The sequence below is a fragment of the Onthophagus taurus genome, chromosome 7 (genome assembly GCF_036711975.1).
Source record: "Onthophagus taurus isolate NC chromosome 7, IU_Otau_3.0, whole genome shotgun sequence".
In the NCBI taxonomy this organism is placed as follows: domain Eukaryota; kingdom Metazoa; phylum Arthropoda; class Insecta; order Coleoptera; family Scarabaeidae; genus Onthophagus; species Onthophagus taurus.
Window position 1 is genome coordinate 12291286 of NC_091972.1, and position 21079 is coordinate 12312364.

The 21079-nt window shown below is 35.2% G+C and overlaps 1 protein-coding gene across 1 annotated transcript in view; it reads left to right on the forward strand.

Moving 5' to 3' along the window:
• LOC111420938 (kin of IRRE-like protein 2) overlaps positions 1-21079 on the forward strand; it is a 135804-nt gene that overhangs the window by 114331 nt on the left and 394 nt on the right. Inside the window, exons 3-6 of the mRNA XM_023054030.2 lie at positions 5015-5296; positions 13378-13470; positions 16433-16606; positions 20284-21064. Of these exons, the coding sequence (XP_022909798.2) occupies positions 5015-5296; positions 13378-13470; positions 16433-16606; positions 20284-21064 (1330 nt within the window). The remainder of the gene's footprint in view (positions 1-5014; positions 5297-13377; positions 13471-16432; positions 16607-20283; positions 21065-21079) is intronic.

Below are 21079 nucleotides of genomic sequence, written 5' to 3' on the forward strand. Positions count from 1 at the left end.
GTTTGTGAGCCGCCCTAATAATTTACGATCCCCCAACGAAAAGCACCGGGGGTAATGAAATAAGGTATTTGTTCTTCTTCTGCAGTGCCGTCTAATTTATTATTCTTAAAAGAGGATTAGAACCCCGTCAAATATTCAAGATGTATATTTTGTTTTTCGACAAAGATAAATTTCATCTTATTATTATCCGACCCCTAGTTAGATGGTTTGGGGTTAAAGCAAATCCGTTTTAAGCGTGGAGGGCGACAATAGTTTCAACGTTCATCAAATTAATGTTTAAATTATCTTAAGAATTTCTGTAGAGAATACAAGTTTCTACAAGACAAATTAATTTGACACGCTGTATATACTGCTCCAAGCGTTCACCATTAAGGAACTTGGTATACAGTTTCAATCGGTACGCGAACCGCGAGTTCGTGTCTCCTGCTGGTGGCTACCCGTTTCTGCAGCCCCGTTTTGACAACTTCTCTCGCGGCAACAACAAAACTTTTCACTCAAGACAACACGCCATTGTCACAACCTCTAAGGAACACAACTTGGAAAATTGCGAAACGCACCCCAACTAATTCGCATAAGGTATAGGTAACATTTATTAACTTTATCTAAAAATATAAATTTTCACCTTATAAAATTTCTTTTCTAATTTTCCGTTCACACGCTTCCTACACAAACATTCCCTTACAGATATCTCCCCGAATAATGGCACCTACGCCTCAACGAAAGCGTTCACACTTGCAGTTCCCTCGTTTCGGCCATTTAGATAGCAACGGAGAACCGTTAGGAACACCTGGTTAAACCCCGGTATTGCAACGATGACGACGCCAGGCAACGATGAGATGACGTCGGCGCACATCGTCCACCATTAAAAGAAAATCGGGGATATTAAAACCTTTTGGGGCAAAGTTTCCAAGGCGAGAAGCGTTTCCTTATCTTAAAATTCAGATTGCACTCAGTATTAGAGGTACTATGCACCCTCGGACCATGCGACCTACAAATCAGTAATTCCTACCAACGCCTTCACGACGACGCCCTGTCGATCCTATCACCCAGATAAGAACTACCCCCGGGGTAACTAACGCGAAATGAAACTCGTAAATCACTGTTCGGATTATTTCACTTTGAAAAGTCAATATCGTTCCTTTCAAAATTGAAACATCGCGTTTTGTTTGAGTTCCAAGAAAAATAGAGAAGTCCGATTAAATCTTCCAGTTCAACTTAAGATAACTAAAGTAATTTAAAGCTGGATGATACTAAAAGACATTCAAACGTGTTTAAATCATTTTTCACTCCTCGTAGCTCCATAAAGACTTTCCTGTCCCATTGGTCTTATTTTGAGCGCAATCCAGGGTGCATTAATTAAGGGGCAATTAACTCAAACTAACAAACTAACTAAAGTAGGTGCACGGGCGATAAAATTACGAACTTAAGGAGAGACGCCTCCGGACCAACCCCCGTGACACCAGGGGCCCCTTTCGGCCGACAAAGGCCGTATTAACGGTCTCGACATCGTCGTCGCTTCCAAAGCCGGGGAGACGCTTAAACGCCCGACTGTGCAATTTAGGGCATCGTCGTCGAACTTGTTCGAACCCCGTAGTACCGGTTTGGACCGGGGTTTCCTTGCTAGTGTTGACCCTATGCTGCCCACACGGCCGTATGCAATTATCTGGGACTGTATTTGCGTAAACCTCACGGCTCGTTGAACCAGAGCTCAATCTAAACGTAATTAAGAATGTTAACTAGACCGGAAATCATTTTGATGTTTTAATAAAAATATTTTGAGGTTAACATATTTTTAATAAAATAAAGTTTTCATTAAATTTATTTCTTTCAGCTATATTTCAACCTAGATCTACACACATTTTATTCACCTAAATCTTATCACTGCTTTTGGTATAAAATCTTTTCTTCTCTATTTCTTCAACAGAAAATAGATAAACAAAGCTAAAAACAAAAGGCATTTTATTGCAGTTTTGGTTTAAGCTCAAAACTTTAGTTATGAGCGTCTTCATGATGAATTACCACTATTTTTCATAATGTCCAACTTATATATCTCGTCTCAACTGTATCAAGTACATGTTTTAGGAATTATATTGCAATGCTAAAGTATTGCTTAAAAAATTTAGGACTATCTTAGGTTCAAAACGTTGCGAAACCTGTTCTAAATGACCAATATATTCAAGAACGCTTACAGCTTGCGGAATAATTCATATTCCGCAAGCATATTATTATTTGTTTGTTTGTATATATATATACTTGTTTTGGAAATGGAAATAAAGTTTATTATTATTATTATTATTATTCATGGAGAGACGAACAATGTTATGTTCAATGACGAAAAAATAATGTAATTTGAATGACCCAGATGGTTAGTCTCATTTTTTGACTAAAACAAAGTTTGGCGTGGATCACGACCCGAATGAATGCCGTCAATTACATAGAAGTACAACTTTAATATATGGAGCTGAGTAATTTCGTGTTTCAGCATAACATTTCCATGATATTAATCCAAGAAATACATTAAACATGAAATGAGATCTAAAACGAAACTTTACGTAAGTTGCTCTGATCTATGACAAAAATGTTTTTAGTATGCATAATTTTAGTATTCATAATATTATTGGGCTATTCCTTTTTCTCATATTGTATTTCACATTGTATCACATGAAATGACTTACTAAATTTGCAGGTGTAACGTAACGTAATGCCTGCTTGATTTTACTTTATGCTTACAAGGTGTCTTGCTTCATTTGCTACCATGTTTATAATATCTGAATTGCTTTATAAACATCCTCCAGTAGCACAACTCCATATAGTTTCATATGGGATAAGGCATCGTTTGAATGGAATGGTGAACTGTTTCAGTTAGTGATTACTAAAAGTGTGTATGTTATGCTGCGTATCTTCTTCATCAAAGAAATGGTAAGTTGTTACCTTATAAATGGAGGTTTATTGCCCAGATCGATTCGATCTCTCAAAACCACTGTTGCTTCTGATTACTTGAATAGCTTTGGCATTAAGTCTACATTTTTTTGTTGTTAGCAGTGGTGTAATTCTATTATTTTGATCTAAAAATGCTTATAGATTTTCAATTGAATTCATATCAAGTGCCAGTGATTGTGGTGCCATTATCTAAGAACTGTTTCAAATAAGCCACGATAAGTTAATAATAATGTTGTTATCTTGATAAAAACGAAAGCTATTTTGTATGTTGAGATTTTCAGTACTTCGAAGCACATCGATAAATACGAAATTCCCGATGACTGACATGCAGATTCAAATCATCATGCTACCTCCACTATGTTGGATTATCGCGTTTAAAATCTTTTTTTTTAGTCCGGTTTTTGATTTCCGCCATACATAAATCAAACTATGGAAGCCAAAGCTATTAAATTTTGACTTATCCGAAAAAATTACCTTGTTCTAATCTCACAGCTCTGCGAAATAAGCTTGCTACTCGACATTTGAAATTATGCTGGAGAATTATGCTGTCTGTCACAATCTCATCCATCTGAGTTGTCTGATCTTATACCCTCCTTCTTACCGTTACACCTCCTATCTTTCGCCATATTCTTAATCCACTCTCCAATCTTCTTCCCATTTAATATTTGCGCCTGTCCGTCTATCGCATGTCTTCTTAATCTCGCTCTTAGAGTTTTGTTCAACATTCCTTTTCAGGAGATTCTCCAAATTCAGGATTTTCTCTATGCCTCTTGCTGCAGTTTTCGTGTGTCCTGCACTTTCCTCTTCATCGTCATTAATTTCTTTATCTCCATCTCTTCGTTTCTGTTTACATGTGTCTTCTGTTCGGTGCTTTCAACCGTACTGTCACCTAACCATGACTAAGTTTTAAGTAAAGGCGGTGTTCCACTTTTTAGGTCATTTAGTCTCGTCATGGTCCATAACTTCATAAGCTCAGTATTCCCCGAAGGTGTATCTCCTCTGCTTCCATCTCTCCTGAAACTACCGTCCTATTCAGTTCACCATCATCTTCGGACGAATTTTTGGTTTGTGATTGCCCAACTGCTTCTTTGCTTGGCCATTTCAGATGGTGTTCTGGCCACTAAGGAGCTACGCTGAAAGGCAGACTTCTCTTTTTCTTCAAATTATATGATTCACTGAAAAAACCCCAATAATCCTGTTAATTTCTGAATATGGTTATAAGACTTTGATGGACCCAAGATCTGGGCAAATCTTACAGATTTTTTATAGTAATGCACTATTTTTACAAGTAATAAATTCATACACTTTTGAGACAAATACTGTATTCAACACTTACTTATTTCCTTCGATAAATTCTCATCTTAGATTCTAATTCTAATTCCAACATTTCTACCTCCCCGTTTTATTGGTGCGCTACTTGCTGTTCCATAATTTATTAAGTTTATGCTCTAATAATTCTTGGATGGTCTTATACTTATTAAAATTCGTTCAAATTTGTCGATTAAGTAAGAGAAATAGCTAAGGAAAAAGGAATCGAATCGATAGTATTACCATCCTCCCTTTGTCTTTTATTTAGTTCATTAGGGATGGAATATTTTGATGCAAATAATTTTAACAAACTTCAGTTTTTTATTAAATAAAAATAAATTTGTAATAAAATTGATATATTATTGTGGGTTGGATTATTGAAATCATATAAATTAATGATCACGAACCCGATCTGTCTAATTTTATATATCTGTCGAGTCAGATAATAAATGAGGGCAATTTCAGTAGGTCGAGACTCCCAATATGCCACACTGTATTCATTAGACCGAGTCGTAGCGCGATATTTCACTCCGTATTAATTACTATACGCATTTATTTGTTTGCGCCGGGCGCGACAAATTAATTGTTGATAAATTTATGGGGCGGCCGGTTTCATGATTTATGGTGGTTGTAGATATTTAATTCCCAGTGCCACGCCACACGAGCCAGGCAACTAGCGGAGCGATTCACCAATTTATTATGTGTTAACTTTTAGTAATATCAAATATAATTTCTGAAAATAAAATTATATATTTTTTTGTTACAGGATGGCGTCTCTTTAGAAGGGGGAGTTATCGAATATAGTACTGATGATAACTCAAGTATAAGCACATTATCGTTTATACCAACAGCAGCTGATCATGGTTTAATTTTAACTTGTAAAGCTTCTAATCAAAGGATACCACACAGCGAACTCAGAGATACTTGGATGTTAAAAGTTTTTTATCCCCCAAATGTTACTTTGACTCCTGGACATGCTGTAGATGTTAATGAAATTAAAGAAGGCGATGGAGTTTACTTTGAATGTCACTTAATCGCAAATCCCTGGGTAAGTAAAACTCAAATTTATAGTAATTATAGTAAAAGAGAGTTTGTATTTGGAGAGTGAGATAATTTAGTTGGATTTTGTGAAGTTTGCGGGTTTGTTCGGAAATTTCGGGCCCTTTGGACGTCCGATAAATGTAAAACCGTTGTCCGGGACGGTTTGAGAAATGCCGCGGAGTTTCAAGGGGACACCGGATACAGAACAGAATTCAACCCTTTCTAATCCTAAAACCGATTTTGATTGAGTTTGGTCGTTTAGTAGCGAATCCTGATTGTGTGGGCGTAAAAGTTGAGCATCGAAGTGCATATTTGTTACGAGTGGAAAACCAATTTTGGGTGGCGCAATACTCGCAGGCACAGATGCCTTTGAAACACTTACGTCCCACTCAGATTTATGACCAAATATTTACCATACATTACGCCGGATGCATTCCAATGCGAAAACCCCTTACCAAAGATAGGCACTGATAAAAATGCACGCGACGTCCATTCAACGAATACACTTTACTAGAAAGGAGATATTTTCAAATGCGACAGTTTCCTTTTAAAGTACTACACTCCCAGATTTTTAAAATTACTTTACTATTACTTTAAAAAAGCTCACACCCATTCTTTGAAATGTCTTAAAAAAAGTGAGATCCCTTTAATTTTCGATTTCATCATATTTACAGTAACTAACACATTCTAAACATACTACACATAGAAATTGCAGGAGGTATTGGTAGTTGCGGTTATATTCGTATTCCCATGGAATAACGTATAACAAGTTCAAACTGGCGGTGGTGTAGCGCTTCTAATGCAAATGAGGGAGACGTATTTAAACATTTCGCAACCGCATCGGTAACCAGTGTTTACCAAGTTCACGTTTGCTCCGATGGTGCGCTAATTAATACATTGCTACGCTCAAAAGGGTAATTATTTTAGGCCATGCAAAATACAGGGTATTCTAAAAAAATTCTTGATATGTAAATTAGATTGAGACTAACGCGAATCATGGATGTACAAAATTACGATTAATAATCTAGTTGCTGAAAACCGAAACTTATCAATTAAATTCAATTAAACTTTGAAAGATATCAAAAGCTTTCAGAATATTGAAAAACCACCACGTCGCGTACGATGCACTCGGTTCAATCAAATCACCTCCTCAATTTCATCAACGTCCTTGTCGCCAGAGATGATGTCATCAACGTAAATCTCTTTAAGAGGGACTGAAAAACCGAGTATCGGATTATCTATATACTTTTCAGGAAGCCTACAAAAACAAGGAAAGTATCGCGAGAAAAAGTGCAGTAAATTAAAGTCGTAAGCTCAACTTAATTTTAAATCTGGTTATTTCTACTAACAAATATTAAAACGATAATTTAAAAAATTCCATTTCTTCTTGAAAAAAGCCAAGCCCAATTACAACCGCTCAAAAAGAAAAAAAAATAAAGTAAAATAAACAGGAAGTCATCTAAAAGCAACACCGCAACCACAAGCAAAACATCCGCTAGTAGTGATGTTAGTCGTTGAGAAGAGATCGAAACGTTACCGGGAAATTATCCACCCCGCTAACATCCCAAAGGGCGTCACGCTAGACCGGTTTTAATTATAGACCTTTCCCGGACCTCCACGTTTCCGCAAATGACCTTTCCAACAACGTTTATCTAACGCCCGGCCGCAGCGCTAATTCGAAACGTGCTGCTGCGAGCTCTAGCTTGGCTTCGACGAGCTTTTTCAGGTTCTCGCTCGCAGTCAGCTGTCGCAAGGCTCACGAAACGATAACTTTTGACTCTATCCTATTCGAGAAGGGCGCCCGATCCGCACCGTTGCTCACCAAAAGGGAAATTACATCGCGCGTCCAAAGCTCCTCCACTCTTATACACACCTCAAAGCATCCAAGAAAGCCTTTTGTTCGTCGCCGACGTCGAACAAACGCCGTCATCGACGGCGGCTTTTGTACTACGCCAAGTGACAAAACTCTCGAATGAGATTGAATCTTTATCTTTTCTTTTCTCCTAAAGTGAATTTTTTTTAAATTGATTAGTTACTTACCAGTTTATTATGATATCTAGAAAATAATTATGATTGAATCTTTTTGTTGACTTTTATTGGTGAATTTATATTGAATTTTCTCCGGTAGTAACTGAGCATCAAATTCAATAATTTTAAAGAACCAGCTGTTATTAGTTACGAAAGAACTACGAGAAAATCGCTCGATGTTGTAATAACGAGCATTGTCTGTCTGAAAAGTACGTTTTTAATAAACTGGACGTTACACAGCAGTTCACAATTTTTTTGTTCCCTTCATACAGAGCTGAAAAGTATTATTAGTTCTTTCTTGTACCATTTCTTCGCTCTATTTAAAAGAAAAATGAAATACATGAATAGAACAAAGAACATACTCAAATTTAATATTACATCAAAACAGAAATTTCATTAAAACATATTCGCACGTGTCCTTTTAGAGAATATAAAAACAAACTTAAAAAGGTTCAATGTAACAGGACGCAATCACAAGTTGCGATGTTATCTACCGCCAAGCTTATTTAGCTCATTCAATTTGTATCACCCTTATTCTACCAGGAACAAACTCGGTTTTCGGGAGTAGCTGTTTCGACTCGTAAGCGGATTATAGCTTTAGAATTGCGTGGGGGCTGAATTTTGCAAGATCAAGGTGGGGAGTTACCGGTGAGCGTTCTCTTAATCCACCCCTACGAGCATATTGATATGACTTCATAACATCAAATATAAAAGAAGTCAACAAGTTAACATCTTTTTTAAAATTAATTTAAACTTTAGTTTTGTATACTAATAACAACCTTGGAAAAGAAAATGAGAAAAAACTGTACTTTTCCACACCAGGCGAGTCTAACAATCGCTTTTTTTACTTTCATAATTTATTATTTACCATCACCCTGAAGCCAAAGAGCTTGACATCGGAGAATACAACGTAGCAAAAACAACAGTTTAATCGATTTTTCAAATTTCATTTCAATTTCCTTTCATCAAAATTATTCCAATTACGTGTGACAAACAGACGGAACTCGTGACTTTGGCCTGAACTCAATCAAGTGGATGCGAATCGATCGCCGATGTATTAACATATATATTAGAATTCAACTATAAACAAGCATCTAAAAATAATAATCAAAATTTAATTGGTTTTGAAGATAACTTTGCATATGAAAATGACAACTTAATCCCAAATAAATATTAACGTATTCAAACGGTGATGGTTTTGAATTGAAATGATAGATAAATTGGTTTTCTTGTTTAAACATTTGCTCTATTGAACGTTTTAGGTAAAGTAATCTCCTGCAACAATTAGCACGCAAACGAGGAACGTGTACGAGGAACAATTCTAGATTCTCATCCATTGTCGACTGGAATTAGTAAGTCTCGGGAAAATCGCGAGAACCCATTGTGAATGTCGTGAGTAATAACGAGAACCGCGTTCAGAGTCATATAATAGAACGCTAGAGGAAGGTGCTCTCACACTCATAAAGCAAATAACTCCAGGATCAAAAGATGATGTAACGAGGACGGTTCATAAAAAATGCATTTATCACCAAAAAGAAATTTAAAAAAAAATAAAACTAAGTCGTTACGAAAGGATTTTTTTTCTTATCAAAGGAAAACTTTTGAATCGAGAAACTTATAAAATACTCAAACAAATAAGGATTTGTCTCCAAGAATTCCAGTTATTGGAACATCGGAACCGGGAGAGTTTCATTATTTAGAACTTGTCAACAACGATGTTTTATTTTTCCGATATTTCAATAACGGAATTGTCGCTCGCCCTTAAGGTAGATAACAAAGAAATTGAAAATCAAGATAAAACAGAAATTATCTTACTCGTAGTATTCATCACAATTTTTTTAGTTGTTTGTTTCAATACATTCAGACAATTGTACAATCAAAATAAGAATTTCTCAAGATGATGTCGTATATTTAGAATTAAATTTATCTTAAAATCTACTCACCAAGTTTTATTTGCGCTATAACTATAAGATATATAATGAATGCTTGTGCTTAAGTTTAATATCACACCTTATTATTTGGATAGACACCGAAGGCATTTATAGACAAACCACGTGTGAGAGATTTTATTGTGCTCCTGTATCTCATAAATGAATCATACGCGAGTGTTCAATGCTAGTTGAATACGACTTTAATTCAATCCGATCAAACACGGGTAAAGTATAGCTTCACTACTATTAGAAATATACGAAGTTCTACTGCCATAACATATCTTTAGGGTTGAATACACTTAAACTAGTAAAATTTATAGTTCAAAACTTAATAACATTAACTTATACAATTATGGATAACTCAAACAGCACGCGAGACCTAACATTACCAAACACCATAATCGTTGATATAGCTACATTAATACGAAGCCCCAATTGTTTGGGCTTCGTTACTATCGATTAACCATATCATAATTGATTTGTTCGTCATTACAGTTTATGTCATTAAGGTAATATTTGGTTTAACGTTTCCCTATGAAGATGTTCACATGGAACATAAATAAAGATATTGAAAGTTAATTATTAAATGCAAATTCAATTGCAGTGGCACGAAATTATTTCTTAATTTCCTTTCCTATGCAGTAGATAAGTCTGAATATTTTGCTAAACTGTTGTGTCTATTTTTAATTAGTGTTACTTTTTGACCTCAATAGCTAATAAAGCTTTATATATGTATACCTTCGCATAAAATTTTCCAAGTTTTCTTGAATACCTTGTTTAATCAACACTAATAAAGTCCGCACAAACAATTTCGCTCTGGAAAAATCCCCAGTAAAACACACCCAACCCAACTCTTCGTACGACTACGCAGCTCCGTCGAATACCTTGATTATGGTCTTCCTATACTTCCAGTTCTTCCAATTCCTTACTAACTTTATTTAATGATCTTGTGTTTTCTAGCCAAATGCAAATGGGTTCCAAATACGTCTTCGAAAAGTGAAGTAGTTATGGCAAAATCAATGTAACAATGAAATGCTTTTGAGGTAAATAGTTGAGTTGTCTTTACAATGCGTTTACTTGGTAAACATTTGTCCAATCTTCAAATTATGTTTTTCATCAATCGTAACCCAAATTCACGATGGCACAGAGCATTAATAACTCTTAATAAAAGACATGATAAATTAGAAGTAAGGCTTAGTTCGTTACATAGCGTTGTAACAATCATAGGATCTTATAGGATGTTCTGCCTTATTCGGAAACATGTTTTTATGCAGCCTGCAATTAAGTACTCATGATGCCAGTACCATGTTGATACTTCTATAGTTGGTTGTATCGACCGCTATTTATATGACGAGGAAAACACTTAGCTAGTGCTAGAGTCGAAATCCTGTTCGCACCACCATGCTGTTGCTGCTAAAATTTTGCTGATGCCAAAAGAATCTACTTTGACAATCTACTGGATATAGTAGGGGGTATTAGCTACAACGGTCTCCAACAATCATCTTATTTGGACATTTGCGCTTGAATCGAATTTTTTTTATCACTTATCCAAATAATTTACGCCTTGTAGTGAGTCAACTGATACTAACGTTTCTTTAAATTTCGCCTCTTCTGCGAAGCTATCTTGTTTGAAATGGAAAAATAGCTCCATCAAACAATTCTTAGAGCATATTGTTTGAATTTTCATATTTATTAGGCGATGTGGCTACCATATATTAAGCATCTCCGAAGACCAACTCCCAAATTCCGAAACAACACGAACCGTCCTGAGAAGCTATTTCGTTTGAAATGACTATAAAAATTAAACACGGTTGTCTTCGAAATCTTTGATGTTAGCCGACCCAAGATATCTCAAACACCAAGACTATCTGAATTCGAACCTAAAGATCCTGAAGGTTCACCACAGTAAGGGAGTTCATGAAAGTCACATCATGTGACTACTGAAAGATCAAGAAAATAGCGCACTTTCTCGAGCAACTCGAATTTGTTTATATATAGATTATTGGAGTAGGCCGACACTTCAAAGACACTTCATTTATCGATGCGAATGTTATTAGGTATCTTTGAAGATCAAATTCTTAGTTTCGAAATAATTTGGACACTAAGTATCACCCCAAACGATATGTTGACTAATTGATATGATATTAATTGTGCTGCATGCAACCTTGGCTAGTATTAGAATAGAGAGTTTATGACTTCACCTGACTAAGACGAGATTGCTTGCGACCGAGCTGCAACGTGTTGACCAGTTTTGGGTTAATACGATGTTGATTCAACTTGCAAGAGATGCTCTTTGACTTGGCCTCATTTAGCCAAGGTGGCATGTAGCCGAGGCACTGCAATTAACACCACATCAACTCGAAATAGATCAACTCATTGTAGCTCTTTGAGACATGCAAAAGCCTTTGATGAGAGGGAACCGTTTAAACACGTTATTCTACAGCTATTCTATTCTATATTTCAGCATTTGAATCGGAAATTATTGTAACTGATACCAATTACATAAAAATTCAAATTAAATCGTTATAAAGTAATAGATATATGCTATTAACTTTTTTAAACACGATTTCTAATAAGGATATATTCATTACTAAAAATCTTGTAATTCAAAAAATACCAGTATGTTTGTGTCTGTTGATAACAAACTTAAGGAACTTTTTTGTGAAAATACTTTGTAAAACATTTTATTGATAGAAGTCTAATTTATCATTGAAAATAATTATATTGTTTGTTTAGATATGATATCGGTATATAAATTTGTTTACAAATCTGTTTATTAATATGTTTATTAATAACATATCTCTGTTTCAGATATTTGGCAATCGTACTAAATAACTAATAATAATAATAATGTCGGATTAAATAGTAAATAGATAGAGTAACGAATTTGATTTTGATTGTCAAATTTATCAAAAATAATATTGCGTTGGAAATAAAGCTTCATTTGAGTACGATTGCGTTCACTCCTACTGTTATATTACCTATCCCAGTTCAATATGATTACCATTCCTTTAATTTCCGTCCACGATCGATTTTTCTATTTGCAGAATTGAAAACCGACCGTTTGATTGTAAACTACTGCCCCCTGAATGAAAATCGGAACAACCTCGCAAACTGGTAGGATTTAAAACTAATCCCACACCCGATTACTATTGAATTCCTATTTTTTATACCAACAAAATCGTCGAGAAAGAAAAAGTATAAATGTGAAAAAAAAGATTTTAGTAGATCCTGCATTCAAATCAGAGTTGATTATGAATTTTATACTCGCTTTCATCAATGCAATTTAGCCGTTTACTTTGCATGGGAAAATTTTTTTGAATCAACTACCTACGCTATTAATGGATATAAATCGGCTGATTTTTTTGGGGGATTGAAAAGCTTGGGTACGGATACGAATGAAAAACGACAGGTCAACGACTGAACAATAGATTTCGAGATATTCCTGTGAATGCTTTGTGTCCCCATTGTTGGAAAATTCGTTGGAACAAGTGCGGTGTAAACGCGCGTTTTGACGTGTGCCACAACCTCTCATTGTAATTGGCTTATCGAGGTCACGGAATTTCGATATCGGGTGATATTTTTTTATTTCGGCGAGATTTTCGGAATTGACTTTGAAAAAAGGGAACTAAAAACGAAAGCGAGCCGGACATGCCTTATTTATTTACGATTTAATTCCGTGTAATTTCGGAGGCTCTTTGAGGTTACAATTTTGTTACCCCTTTTTTATTTAATTTGAGGTAAAAAATGTCAACGTTCATTTTCGTCGCTGGAAAAGTGATATTTTAATTTTTTGAAACTGACATAAAAGGGACGAAATTTTGCATAATGTATTATTAGTTTTTTTATTCATTCTTGTGTAACAGGGAAGTTTCAAAAATTTAATTTTATATCAGCCCCGTAAAGTTATTAATTTTAATTTTATAGCCAAGGATTACCGGTTTCGGTTGACATATAAAAAAGTCTGAAATGTCTCGCCGAATAGTCAGCGGATATGAATAATTCATGATGCGAAAAAGCTATATTCAGAAAGTTAGAGTTTCGATTTTTTTTCATAAAATTCTAAAGTAAACTTTTCGTGTAGAAAAAAAGAAGTGAATAATACGTAATTTTCTGCAATTTGTTTTAGGTTCTTCGTGTATGGTGGTTGAGAGATGGGGAGAGACTCCAAAGTAATACTACTAATGGAATTATTGTGAGCAATCAAACTTTAGTATTACAGGTAATAAAAAATTAAATTAAACCTCCTTGTCACCTTTTTTTTGTAATTTACGTTGCCCACAATACGACTTCGTGCTTTTCAAGAACTTAGACGATCTATACCCAATTTAAGTTTGATGGTGCTACCTCTATTGTTCTCTCGAAATACTGCGTCTTCTATTATAATCCTAAGGAATGAGAAGATCTTCACAAGAACATAATAGCAAGTTCTTCCATCGCATATAACGTGTCTTGACTCCAATCGATTAGACCACCTGCTCCATGCTAAGTTGGCGTAGTATGTGTTACCCTTAACTTTCAAAGTAGTTCATCTTGGTTGATACTTAAAAATACTTCGAGTAAAAGTTTCTAGCGCCAGGGGCGCCGTCTGCAAAATTACCACATGTCACGTCAAGTTGAAATACAACACCCTCCTATAACGCGTTCAATCTTCAAGTCAACTCTTGCAAACGTTGGCAGTTCGGAAAAATCCAGTTCTTACACTTCGGGGGACATCGACGAATCCCACGCGATGTTTGTTAAAGGAAAAGTTACCGCCACCGGTGGCAGTGACACGACCGGAAACTCTCAAAGGAGTTGAGAAAACTTTACAACGACCCCCAATAACTGTTCCCTTTTCAATTCAACAAACGCACTTTCTCATAAATTATTAAAGAATTTGATTAAAAATTTCTCGTATCTACTTCGATTAATATTTACGACTAATATTTATTAATATTTGTAACAATCTTTCATTTTTATGACTGTGGCGATCAACAATAAGAACTCCTTCATTTGAGTAGATATTCTACACTACATATAACTTCTTGCATCGTGTTGAATTCGTCAGCCATGCAGTACAGAGAGAATAATGAAAACGTTTTCTCATTCTACGTAGTGTGTTACCAGGAGTAGCAGGCACTGCTCCGGCGCACTTAAGCGAATGCATTTTTGAGTAGTCCTTAGTATGGCATTCCATTTCATTACAAATAACGTAATGTCTATTACACACTCCGTTTAAAACATAAAAGATCAGATTTTAACATAAATCTCAAGCATATCTTAAAGTTGCAACCGGACAAAAGTAGAGTGCTGAATATATAGTCTATTAAGACGACTCAAATGAACTCGTTGGGATTGTTGGCTAGATTGGAATATATTTCACATTCTAGAACCACAAGAATACGAATCGTTTGTTCGTTCGTCGAGTTAAACCGTAAAACATACATAAGAAAACAAAGTGCATACATTGATAATCAATATATCAACCATATGAAGATAGAAGCAGTAGGGAAAAGCCCATGTCAAATTTTAAGAGTTGGCAATGACATGGCTCCAGATGATGCAGCAATGGAGTTGCGGAAAAGAATAGATAATGACCAACCAAGTTATAGCCCATGCACGACAAATTGTCCATAATATAGTAAAGTATCTATAATATAGGTAATACAGAGAATGATGAAGATATTAGATCTAATCGATCTAATACTGGTACTACCCCAAAAATAAAATAATTGTGGACCAAAAAAATTTGCTACATTTCAGGCAGATATTTGAAGTTTTGAAGATATTTGAAGTATACCATATGATGCAAAGAAAAGAGATCCAACTAACAGCAATCAGAATTATGTCTAACTACTAAAATACCTAACTCTCCTGATACATTTAGAACTGACTGGAAAAGCATTCAGATTGACCTAATCAAAATCAACCTAAACATTAGTCTTAGAACGAGAGAACAATTAGAAAAAGAAACTGAACATTTCACCTGTCTTACTCAATCAACCGCGTACAGCAACACTAAAAAGATAACACACGTAACCAAGGTGTGAATAATCCACTAGGGAGCATATAACTTGTCAAAGAAAAACTGAGAGCTGGAAGAAAATGACAGTAGTCAAGGGATATGTTACTCCTAAAGAAAGTTTCAGTTTTCGCTCTCATCACAGAATAAATTGTAAAGCACCTGCTAATGCAGCCCTTTAGATTAAGACATATATCGGCATGCTGAGAGTTAAATCATGTTGCCAAAGCCAAGAAAACAACAATATTTAGATCTTACAGAGAAGCTACTGCTTCTGAGTTACTTCCAAATAATTGAGATCAATAATAGAAATTAATATCCCAATCCCAGATTATTTTTTTGGATTCAGGCAAAAACACTAATCAATAGACCAAGTACATAGAATAAATGACACCATTGAACGGGATTTGAAAGACAAGAAAGTCTCTTCAATAGTCTTTCTAGATGTCATGTTTCTTTGTCTTTAGCATAGTTTGGCACGAAAGCTCGATATCCAAACTAACAAAATGCTCCCCAAGAAATACGTGGAGATATTGCAATCACACATCTCAGACAGACTCTTCAAAGTTAAACTAGAAGATGAACTCGAACTTAATAAGGGATAAAAGCGGGAGTGCTTCATACATCTGTACTAGGTTCTACTCTGCATCAGCTATATATTTGTAACATATCAGAGTAAAAGGGGACTATGGTGGCTACATATACAGATGACAGAGTAAATCTACTAGAGAATACTACCTAACTACTAATGCTAAGTACTTAAGCATGACTCTGGACACCAACCTAAGGTGGAAAGAATTAGACCTAAAATACAGACAGATCTAGTAATTTATTATCAGATCCTGAAACAGCTGTGAGGCTGTACCAGTAACTTGAACGTCAAGTGTAAGCAAATATTCCAAGATAAAGAGCTACGAAATATCATTAATTCTCTTCATCTGTTGGACCACGTCCGAAGAGTAAAGAAAATGGAAAGAAAGTGATCTTGTATAGTGTGTTATGTATAAACGCAGGATACAGTGCGTGAGAACAAAATTCGAAGACATTTTTAAAAACAGTTTTATGAGTTGATATAAAAAATTAATGGTAGTTTATAAAACTAATTTTAATTGCAGGCACAATAGTGTCATTGAATAAAAAAGATATTTCAACTTATATATAACTACGCTTTTTGTTACAGAGAGTGAATAGACTTAGTTCAGGACGATATTGTTGCGAAGCTAGTAACAGTGAAGGATCTGCTAGAAGCAAACCATTTCATTTAAAAGTTAAATTTGAACCAGTTTGTTCCGATGGTCCAAATAAAAAGCTTTTGGGGGCAGCAAAAGATGAACCTCTTCGTATTGAATGTAAGGTGAGCTATTTTGGTAACGTAAAACCATAAATTTACTAAACATAAAGCTAACTATAATTAGATATTATAAATATATACAAAAATATATCATTTTTAAATCTACAGTGACCGCCAAAAAGTCAGCAACATCCGTTTTATTTCTGTTCCATTGTATCAATGTTTCTGACATTTAGCTTATATGGGAGGTTCATACGTATTTTCAAGATGGTGGGCACTTCCGGTCCCCCGGAAGTACTTAACTTCGTTATTTTAAATGGAATGCTATAGTTTTTATTGCACCTTTTAATTGTATGCGAAAAAATATGTTGACTTTGATAAAAGTTTGATTTTGATTTTAAGACCATGCTTTCAAAACCCCATAGCTCAGCCAATATTTATTCAAGAAAGCTCTAACATGGTAAGATTACTCATCAAATGATATCAAATAGATTGTCATTTGTTGTATCAGAGTATCTTATACAGGTTGGCCAAAAATTGAATAGTGAAAATTTTAAATGGTACGCCTCATATTTTTTTAACCTACCAGAGAGAAAATTAAATTTTTTTTCCAAACCTAATTTTTATTTTCATTAATTCATTTATTTGTTCTTCTATTTGTTATTTTTGGTAAATAAAAGATATCAATCAAAGTTAATTGTAAAAATAAATTAAACGTAAAACTGTCAAAATATCATGTCTTAATAACAATATATCCGATTTCCGGCATTTCTCGGCGAATTCCCTTTCTGGTGGGCTAATAAAACATGGGGCTTACCATTTAAAATTTTCACTGTCTTGCTATTGAATGCGGACCATCCTGTACAAGATACTGTGATACAGCAAATGACGATCTATTCGACAGCATTTGAGGAGTACTCGTACCAATTTACAACTTTTTTGAATGAACGTTTGCTGAGATATAGAGTTTTAAGAAGCATGGTGAAATTTGCCAAGAAAAATTTAAAATCAAAATAACTCGAAAATGAAAAGCACTAGGTACCAATACCTTTATCAAAGTCAATTATAATTAAAAGGTGCAATAAAAACTATCCGGAGGACCGGAAGTGGCCACCATCTTGAAAATACTTTAGATCGAAAGGTCGGTATGAACCTCCCACATAAACTAAATTTCAGAAATGTAAATGCAGTGGAACAGAAATAAAATGAGTGTTCCTGACTTTTTGGCGGACACTGTATATACACGATAAACAATTTTAAATCGAAATTTCGTAAATTTAGAATAAATACAAACAGAAGACTCTCTTTGAAGGATTTCCACAAAATATTTCGTAAAGTTGGAAACTTCATCCGGAACTCAATTAATTCACTCACCATTGTGCCAGATTCAAAGGGTTTAGTCGTGGTATTGTGGTATTGGCTGAGAAGTTTTCTCGTGAAAACTGCACGCTCACACTAAAAACTTTTCAAAATCAATACGAATATCAAACGTAGGTCGGTCGCAAGGTTTTCGCGACACTTTCGACAACCGGAGTTTGACGATTCAATCGATATTGTATGATGGCGATAGGAAACGAAGGAGGGTTGGTTTCGGATAAAGCTCTTAAGAGAGTTCCTCATGAATAAGTAATAGCTTTTCAAAGAATTTTCAACAATACAAAAGTTTTTGGAAATAATAAAATAACCTTTTTTTTTGAATATTCAATTATTTTATTTTTCACCACCTCGTCGTATCGGTCCATTAATGCAATTCGAATACAAATTTTTAAACGTACTGTTATTACACGATTGTAATTGTTTAAAATATCAATATTGAAGCGTTACAAAATAAATGAACCGAATAATTTCAAAAACGGAATGCGTTCGTAAAATAATAAACAATATGCAAAAAACAATTTCAATTTTAATTTTTTCATCATATTTTAAAAACAAAATGAATTACTATTAAACTGAAAGAAAATAATTTCGTTCATAAATTTTGGTAAAAAAAATTTAAAAAAAATGGTGTAAAATAAACAACATTTAAATTATTATTGTAAAGAGAACATATTGCTCGTTATTAATATTTAATTTAATCGAAGCTTATTTTATTTTAAATGAACACAGCTCATAAATTTTATTTGCATTAATAATACATATATAAAAATTTATATTTAATAAAGGATTTAAAGTTTGGACTTTAACTTTTAATAAAACCAGAAACAAATAAGAGACATTTTTGTAATAAAATAATTGAATTTTAGAAGTAGATAAATGTACTTCTCTTTCTTGAAAAAGAACTCCATCCTGGTTTTATATAAAATATAACTTCCTACACAGTGTTGGTGAAAAGAAATACACATGAATCGCGTGCGGACGTCAGCACGTCCCTCCCCCCTAAGAAACACGAACACACATCCTCGACAAGCCCGAGTAAGTCCAAGCATTATCCTCCCGGAACCTTCCGGCAAAAGATTCCACGTCTACTCCGCGACCATGTCGCGAGTTCCTTACAATTTATATTTCGCGTTATTGCACCCTATTGTAATGTATTTTTATGCGAGGCCATATTTCGAACCGAGTCACGATCGTGACGACAACCCCTGAACTCACCCCCTAGATTCCTTAGACCCACCTCTTTTCTACGTCCACCTTATTTCAACCGCTTCTCCCCCACAAAACCACCACTGTGAAAAAGAAGAGTCTTTCTATTGTAATCCGTCCAAGATTCCGGGGCCTACGTATCTCGGTTCACCTTTTTGCATTAAAGGGGTGGGTTAAGAAAAGGATGGGTGGTATTGAATCTTTTCAGACGGTCGAGCACTCCAACCGACGTCGCCTTACATTTTCTTCGTTAAAAGTTATCTACGTTCCGGCCGCGGGCGCGATCTGGTTTTATACGAAGAAAATATGGACGTGTTCCCTCCTCCAAAAAAACGGACCCCCCACTTTGTACAGCTTATGAAATCTTATTCTCAGGGATAAAAATTCTCTTTTTGTTATCCTTAACCTGGATACTTTAAAATGATGTTAAGAAAATTACAATTTCTCTTATTCGTATTATGGGAAATTGTATGACTCACAATATTGTAGGAATATATCTTTATTACGATCATTACATCTTATTACAACCTTAATTTAATGTTCTCGTCTATAGTAAAACTCAATCTTTATTCGTCGTAACCGTTGTACTAGAAGCTTTTTACCTTTTTATCATTGTAGGCCACATTTAAATCACATACCTATAAAATAATGTCAAGGAAGAACCCCTAATGATATATCTATAGTATTTTTCAATATTATTTGTAATGTTTGTTTATAGTTATATGTGTATGTTACTTAATTAATTTAGACGCTGTTAGTCCAACCAGCAACTTTTTGGTGTCAAGTCTCCAGTTCTGGGATTTCTTATTCTGTATTCATGACCTTTATTATGAAATCATTTGCTTCATAAATCTTTTAGTGTAAATTCAAACAACTCCAGTACAACCAGTTTGAATTTATCTATACAGGTATTCAAAACCGCTCCGAGCGATTAACATCATGTTCAATTTAAATGCTTCAGTGCGCTTAAACCCTCAAAGCAGTTTACCACTGCTTTAGAATTGCCTAATTACCGTAGTTTTAGGGGTTAACCCTAAGAGGCTCAATATCGTACTTCGAAAACACCTACTTATAACGTTTAATTTAATCTAATCATTCGTCAAAATTATTTTTTTTTAGAAAATCCTTGTACTGAACCAGAAATTAATATTTTCTAGGTTGATGCAGAACCTCCCCCGACATCGTACCGTTGGAGTTTTAACAGTACCCCCGGGATTTCAAAGGATTTAAACCAGTACGCGTCGGAACCCGGAGGTGGAGTCCTGACGTACGTTCCAAGAACTTTAGCGGACTACGGAACGTTACAATGTTGGGCAACAAATACCTTGGGTTCCCAAAGGACGCCCTGTATATATCAAATAGTCCGAGCGGGTCCACCGGAACCTCCGACAAATTGTGCCCCCGTCAATGTCACCCACCACTCGGTCATTGTTTCTTGTAAAAAAGGTTTCGATGGTGGCTTAAAACAACGATTCGTCATGCAACTGAACTTTAGTGATAACATCATAGCGAATCAATCGGGTAATACACCGGAATTTCCCATTAACAGTTTGGAACCATCTCAAGAGTATACTGCTACCGTTTATGCTATTAACATCAAAGGAACATCGAAGGGTCCAACGATTTTACAGTTCAAAACGCTTCAAGCACCCGGATTGAAAGAGCCTCGACGTTCTGTTAGTCCGGGTATTGAAGAAAAAGCAACGGGACCTTGGTTGTATATTGTTTTAGCAGCGGGATCCACACTAATCGTTGCTGCTGCTATCGGTGCGATTATTTTTGCCGTGAAAAGATTTAGAGTTGATAGCCCGATCAGAGAAAGACGGAATCAGAGGAGTCCCAAAAGGGATGAAATGCCGCAAAATCCTACTGTGTCCTTCACAGACAATCCCACCATAGCAGACGATAAGAATCCAGACTTAATTCCCCCAAGCAACGGTAAAACACGATTCT